General features: G+C 35.6%; 1 protein-coding gene across 1 annotated transcript in view; it reads right to left on the minus strand.

The window, feature by feature from the left end:
- LOC106471117 (putative protein TPRXL) overlaps window positions 1-7,731 on the minus strand; it is a 44,063-nt gene extending 36,332 nt beyond the window's left edge. The window contains exon 1 of the mRNA XM_022399739.1: window positions 7,096-7,731. Coding sequence (XP_022255447.1) covers window positions 7,096-7,183 — 88 coding nt within the window. The 5' untranslated portion in view covers window positions 7,184-7,731. The remainder of the gene's footprint in view (window positions 1-7,095) is intronic.
- Between the last annotated feature and the right edge of the window lie 293 nt (window positions 7,732-8,024).

Raw genomic sequence — 8,024 nt, forward strand, 5'->3', positions numbered from 1 at the left:
GGGTAATGAAGAAAAACTTTAATATAACAGCAAATGTACAACGTTTCGACAAGGTTTTGTCATCATCAAGCCGTCTCCAGCCATTATTAATCATATTATATGTTCTGTTTAGCTGTTTATATGAATTTTTTTATGCCACTGAAAAATGAAGATCACAGATACTAAATTAAATATACATACAAAGTTACCCTGTTTTATTTTTCATAATATTTGCATATCCCCCAATTATTTTAAATACATGGACTCTGATCGTTAGCTCAATACAAGATGCGCTAAGTAAAAAAAAAAAAGAGGAAAGCTTTTCCTGACATATTTAATCGTGAACAAAGATAGACCGAATTACTTAAGTACAAAACTCAAACACAGCTTCGTCACCCTACTATAGTATTCTTTCTAATGTATCTATAATTATATAAAACATACTTTCGTGCAGTGGCACAGCTGAATGTCTGCGGACTTACAACGGTAGAAAGCGGGTTTCAATACTCGTGGTGGGCAGAGCACAGATAGCCTATTGTGTAGCTTTTTGCTTAATTATAAACAAACAAAACCGACACCTTTCGTGCATTTAGCTCCACCAAATTTAGTTAATCTCAAAAAAAAAGTTAGAGGTGCTAAATATTTAACTGTTTTAATGTTTAGAATAAATATTATACATTGATAACCTTCCATACCTGCACGAAATAAAAACCTAGAATTCAAAACAATATGATCCTTCTATCAACCTTCCTTTGGTTATCTGAGTATTTATTAAAACTATTGGCCTAACTTGTACAAAGTATGTGGGAAAAAAAAAGGTCGAGAAAATTAATTAGAACTCTTACTGAAACACGGGACGAACCAGAATATGCTGGGTGGAGAGTGAAAATGTAAGAAGTAAATGTGGCAATTGTCCTACATGTACATATGGGTCGGAAGCTGCGAAACTGGGTTACCAGTCCAGGCGCTCATTTTGTGACATGAATCAATTTTGTTTTCAAACTAACATTTGTGAAAATGTATGTTCTCACAAAAATAAAAACCATACATTTTTGCAAATAATTGAAAAATGACATTATTTCCATTATCTTTTTTTAACTGTCCTTTATGCAGCTTCTAAGCGATATTCCCATACAAAAGCATAACTTCTGAAACAAAACTTACAAATTCTTGGTTTCCTAAAGATTAAAACGTTTATAATTCTTATTTCCTGTCCTAAAATTTCCTGTACAGGTAACTTCAAGCAGTAGAAAAAAAATTAAAAGATCACAAAGTTGACTCGGTAGTACAAGGAGTTGTAGCATAGCTCCCAAGACAAAACAAAAAAACGAAACGAAGAAGTATCCTGTAAGGTTTAGTTGATGCTTTAACGAAATTACAATCCAAAACTCTTCTCGGAAATATTACATTTGAATATAAGGTACAGAGTTAAAATAATTTAAACCCTTATGATTCAATGATCAGCTAAACCTTCATTCAAAAGTTGCTTACTGTAGCACATCCTTTAATGGAGTAACAGACAAATGCTCCATACTGTATCACATCCTTTAATGGAGTAACAGACAAATGCCCCATACTGTAGCACATCCTTTAATGGAGTAACAAACAAATACTCCATACTGTAGCACATCCTTTAATGGAGTAACAGACAAATGCTCCATACTGTAGCACATCCTTTAATGGAGTAACAAACAAATGCTCCATACTGTAGCACATCCTTTAATGGAGTAACAAACAAATGCTCTATACTGTAGTTCAGTTAGGAACAATCAGAAGCCCTGTACAAACACTTAGATCAAATACTAATAAATGATGTAGCCAAACATCAACATGCCTAAGATTGAATATGGACTCAGTGGAACTTTAACAGCAACAATTGTAAACATATTTAATCAAACTTTTTGGAAACATATATTTTTTTTTTTATATTTACGTTGATAATTTCAAAATCATAAGCTGAGGAATCACACAAAGGAAGTTCACTGATACTGAATGAACATTCAAACTTAAACAACAGCCTCAGTTCTTTTCAACTATGTTTATTTTAAATAAATTAATATTATTTTCCTCTTACAAAAAAAAACCAAATTATTTTGTTCTTTGTACACAAATCCTCGCGGCCCGGCATGGCCAGATGGTTGGGGCGCTCGACTCACAATCTGAGGGTCGCGAGTTCGAATCCCCATCACACCAAACATGCTCGCCCTTTCAGCCGTGAGAGAGTTATAATGTGATGGTCAATCCCACTATTCATTGGTAAAAGAGTAGCCCAAGAGTTAGCGGTGGGTGGTGATGACCAACTGCCTTCCCTCTAGTCTTACACTGCTAAATTAGGGACGGCTAGCGCAGATAGCCCTCGTGTAGCTTTGCGCGAAATTCAAAAACAAAAACAAACAAACACAAATCCTTTAAATATATATTGTTACATTTCAGTTTAATTTGTTTCTTTTATACTTTTTTTGCATATTTTCGATGTACTTAAATTCTTATTAAATGATGTTTCCAATTTGCATGGAAAACTATGCTTGTACACATTTGTCTCAAATGTTTATATTTTTACAGACCAATAACGACGAAATTTTTAGGTTACGAATCGTTTGGTTACAACTGTTGTAGCGATGCGTCCTGTCTTTAAGTGAAATCCAATTTGAAACGAATGAATCAATCGTCAGTGGTACTTTACAATAGCAAAAGGCATTCCACTGAATTCGACTTCAACTGAAAAAAATAATTGTTAAAGTAAGTTCTGTGGTAGTAAATAGTTGCTATATGGATGAATATAGCTTCGTAAAACGAAATCAACTGTTAGTTAGGGTGACTGTAATAAAAAACAACCAAAGACAATTTTCTGCAACTAAAAAAAAACAAAAAAGTAGCAATAATGCTCGCTTTGAATAGGAGTCAGGTTAGGAGGCGGGGGGGGGGGGGTTATACAAAGAAATACAGCATGAGCGTTACAAGGAAAAACTGACAAAGATGTTGGCCTTGGCTATCATACTGGGACGATGACCGAAGGAAGGTTAACAAGATGGCTACCGACGAATTGTCCTTCGTGCTCTGCCAGTGTCAAACGTTAACTGCTGTTCTTACAAACACGATATCTTACAATGCACACTACGCACTAAAATATTCCTCACAGATCCTGTTAGTAACAGAACAGCAGCACCGCCCAATCTTCCAGATAAATTATCCTCCAGCCTTACCTGACTTACAGAGGGTAGTCATCAGGTATCGTTTCCGAACAGATACGTTGTTCGATAGTCTGGTAAAAATATAATCATGCTTTTAAAACAAAGTTGTATTATAATTTATTTGAAACCAGTGGTTTTTTTGCCGAGAAATATTAAGAATATATATTGTTGTTGTTGTTTTACCCTCCGATATCTGGGAAGATTGTCTTAAGCTCACCATTCTATATCTTTAGATATTAGTAAAGTTTTCATTATACTTTATGCAACACAAGGGTTAAACGAACAGGTCAAAGATCCTTATGGTTCAGGTATAGCAGTTCCTGATTTTGAGCCACTGACCAAGCACACATACCGCCACAAGGGATCTTTCCAACTTTGAACCCTATAATGAGATTGACTATCGCTCTTATAATGCAGAGGCATTGCAGCATAAACCCTGGACCTTCATTTTGTAGCTTGTCATGTTAACCGCTAGGTAACGTCCGGCTCGTTCGATGTTATGCATGAAAAATCTCTAAGTTAAAAAAGCAAAATACAAGAAAACATTTCGTTTTCACAAAGTAATATGTAAGAAACTGTTGAAAATGTGTTTACACAAAACATGTTCTCCATATGACTCTACAAAGCAAAACATTTTAAGTTGGCAGTTTTTTTGTTGAGGTATTACTCGAGAGCGCCGTACGAAATTTAATGTACAAAAAAAAAATTATATTCCATTCATAATAAATCATATAGAGAATAACTGAAACGTTGTGGGAAATAACTACGCAGAAAACTCTTTGAATTGAGATTATTTTCACCTACATACTCAATAACTCTAAATCAAACTGGCGCTAGACATTAGAAATGTAATTTCCATAAATTTTTTTACAAACTTACATGAGATGGTGCGTCATTCTATAGTGTGCGTAAAACATTATTCATCCTATAAGTTAAAAATAAATACATTGATGAAATAATAATCGTACCCCCTTGGCCTATGATTGACTATATGTAAACAAATCTGTACTACGTTGATACTTTTACTCCGGTCACTAATTTTCACCGTAATCTCACTATTCTCTACTCAAATACATCTGGAATTGGAAACAGGAATATAGCCTGGGCCTCAGACCGGGGATGTTACCAATAGTGGCTAACCTTCACCTAGAAACGAATCGTTACGCTGGCTCCATTTCCAACAACATGGAAATCGCCTAGGAGTGCCTTCAGAATTCGAAAACAAATTACACATAATAAAAAAACTCAATTTTGTGACACTGTTCACTTTTTCTTTTGGTAATGTGGTTTTAGCACGAAAAGCAGGTTTATTGTCCAGCTTATCTGAAAATTAATTGGCATTTTAATATTTTTTTTAGCAACAGCTAGATCCAAAAATGTGAAAGAACGGATCACTAGAAATTCAGTCTGATAAATTGATATTTTGTGAATCAATAATTGTATATCTAAATACGAAAAGTTAATAACAACCATTAAACTTAACTTCTCGAATACACATTAAAAAAATATAAACTTAACTTTATAAAGAGGCCCATCGAATCTAAGCACGTGTGCGCGTGTTGTTGTATTTTATGCTTGTTAGAAAACAGACAACATTTGTAAACTTATATCTAAAGGCCTTGGGGGAGAGGTGGGGGGGGAGAAGATTAGCTGAGAACAACGTGTGACTCTGCTAAAAGTGGGTCATCTCTGCGTACAAAATCTGTTCTTTTTTCTTTACAAAGGTTGGAAAAACGAGGTTTTTGTGGACGGAGAGAAAATGAACACGCCCGGAAGTGACGCATCACAAATTTTACATATACCACAGTAGCCAATCGGAGCTCTTCCTTCACCTGAAGTAGATCGCTGGGTGCGTGCTCTAATTGCGTATGACTTTTGTCGTTCTTTGTACACCAGCACTACTAACTACAAGAACTTATGAAAGTAAAGAAAAAAGGTAATAATATGTAAACCACACTATATCTGCTATATCCAGTACCGAAAAGGACTTTAACCCAATACTAGAGTTGATGAGGCCCAAGTTACTCTTCGGTAAAGAAAATCAAAAACATTTCAATTAACACTTAAATTGCCCTCATTTTCAAGGGCGTTTATCTCTCACTACCAATAGTACAATAAAAAAAAACGTGGTAGGCAATCACGTGTACTCCAATTCTCGATATTGCAAAATAAAGAATTGTTTTGGTTTGTTTGTTATGAATTTCGCACAGATCAACACAAGGGCTATCTGCGCTAGCCGTCCCTAATTTAGAAGTGTAAGACCAGAGGGAAGGCTGCTAGTCATCACCATCCACCGCAAACTCTTGGGCTACTGTTTTACCAACGAATAGTGGGATTGGCCATCACTTTATAACTCCCTCACGGCTGAAAGGGCGAGCATGTTTGGTGGGACGGAGATTCGAACCCGCAGATTGCGAGTCGAGCGCCCTAACCACCTGGCGATGCCGGGTCTTGGTTTGTTTTGAATTTCGCGCAAAGCTACTCGAGGTCTATCTGCTCTAGCCGTCCGCAAGGGAGGCAGCTAGTCAACACCGCCCACAGCCAATACTTGGACTACTCTTCTATAAACGAATAACGGGGTTAACCGTCACATTATAATTCCCCCCACGACTGAAAGGAGAAGCGCATATATATATATATATAACTTTATAAAATGTAAAATCATTTGAATGCTATGTATACAATGCGTGTAATTTATTAAAGCAGGCTGCAATAACAGTGCCATAAAAAGTTGAATGCTGCCTATATAACATGCGTGATCTATTAAAGTGTCCCCTAGTGCGACAGCGTAAGTTTATACTCTTACAACGCTAAAATCCGGGGTTCAGTACCCGAAGTGAACACAGCATATAGACCAATTTGGCTTTGCTCTAAAATCAAATAAATAAATAAATAAATCCATTAAAGGAGGCTGCATTGATAGTGCCCTAATAAAAGTTAAAATACTATGAAATCAAAATTAATTGAATGCTATCTTTATAATATGTGTAATCTATTAAAGCATGCTGCATTAATAGTTCCCAACAAAGGAAACGAAAAACATTGACATCTCTATGAGAAACACTATCACACTACCACGTGGTTGGTTTAAGCTATAGCCACACCTTCGATTGCTTAGATCTTTCGACTTTGCACAATATCAATGTTCTGAATGATAAGACAATAATCAATACTTTGAAATAAGTGATCGGATACCCATAAGAATTAACAAATTTAATTTAATAATATTTTACTAGCATACAGTTCACTAACCATTTGAATAAATATCTAAAAAAACAGGATAAATAAGTTACTTAACGTTTATAAATATAAATTACAAAGATGAAATTGTACACGAAAAAAGCTAAGGAATAAGATATTTTATTAGTCCCATAAAATAATCGAAATAAAACAGGAAATCATACAGAAGAGCATATAAAAACTTTATAAACATAGATAATTAAATTCCAGTTCGAGGATCATAACCTAGATGAACAAACAAGTTTATCATTTGGTCGCGTCTAACAAGCGGTAAACTTCACTTCACGTTCGTCTTCGCGCTACGGTGCACGTGAGAGAAAACGCATATTTTAAAAATGGTTTGAAATTAAAAACAATACATTTAAATAGAACGTCCTTGATATCATAAGCTACCTGTAGCTACGCGATTTTTTAAACGAGTTCTTATAGATAAGTAATCAGAGAAACTTAATATTATAATGTTAAAATTCGCTTTTAATTTCTGCTGTTAAAAGTACAATCCCATGGTGCTTTTTTTTTTTTATTTATTCATAATGTTTTCATAGGCTGTTTTGAGCCAACCGTTATAAATACGACCAGCTGCATGCAATATATTTTTGGTCAAAAGTCGATGTGTAGGCAATATATAAAAAGTTAAATACAATAATGTTTCACGAATGATTTGTCATAAAAAAAAACTACTTACAGTATCGCTTCATAAGCGACTTCTTGAAAGTGGCGTATTGTTTGGGTTTGGACAAGTCGTCTGGCTGCATATCTCTATCTTCTAGCATGATGCCGTCGTCTTCAATAATGTTGTTCAGCTTAACCAAAACCAAGACTAATTTGCGCTATTTAGTCCTTGGTCTTCTTGTATAATATTATCATTCAGCCTTTCGTATGAATGTGAATGGGTTCTTTATTATTGAATGGTATCACAAAACAGGCAACGCTAGCCCTGACTAAGATGCAAGAGATCAAGTATTGTAGTATAACTAAAGTATGTTTTGATTGGTTATACCAATTTTGTGCGTTGGAAGGCTTATAGAGTAAGAGCGAGGGCTGAGGTCCTCGTCTTACACGTTTAGGATCAAGACTAACAAGCAGTTGCAGTGGGAGAAAGTTTATGTGGTCTCGAATACTAGGTGTGCCGCGAGCAGGTCAGTAGGCGACGAGGGTACAGTGCGTGGCGCGTGGAACTGTAACGCAACATCCGTTGTCTCGTGCTCCGTTTCAACGGCTGTAAAATTGAATGAGCTGTACTTATCCGACAAGCTTGTCGACGTGACATCTCATAATCTGACAGCGCCCTCTACTGGTCATACGTGAAAACAACAATATTCATTTCGTATTAAAATGAGAAAACACAAACCCCATAGTGATGAAGCTTTGTCAAATCCTAACCCATATAAACTACGGACTTGCAACGATAAATTCCGGGGTTCGATTCCCTGCAGTGGACAGAGCAGATAACCCAATGTGGCTTTGATATAAAACAAACCCAGAACGTAAATGGGCTAACACTGGGTAACGAAATCATCTTTTAAGCTTATTACTATGTCATTTCACCATAAACTCTTATGAATCAAATACATAAGCTGGAGAGTTGAAATAATATTGTAAGAAGCAGTTGAG

This window comes from Limulus polyphemus, unplaced genomic scaffold (genome assembly GCF_000517525.1).
Source record: "Limulus polyphemus unplaced genomic scaffold, Limulus_polyphemus-2.1.2 Scaffold4419, whole genome shotgun sequence".
NCBI lineage: Eukaryota > Metazoa > Arthropoda > Merostomata > Xiphosura > Limulidae > Limulus > Limulus polyphemus.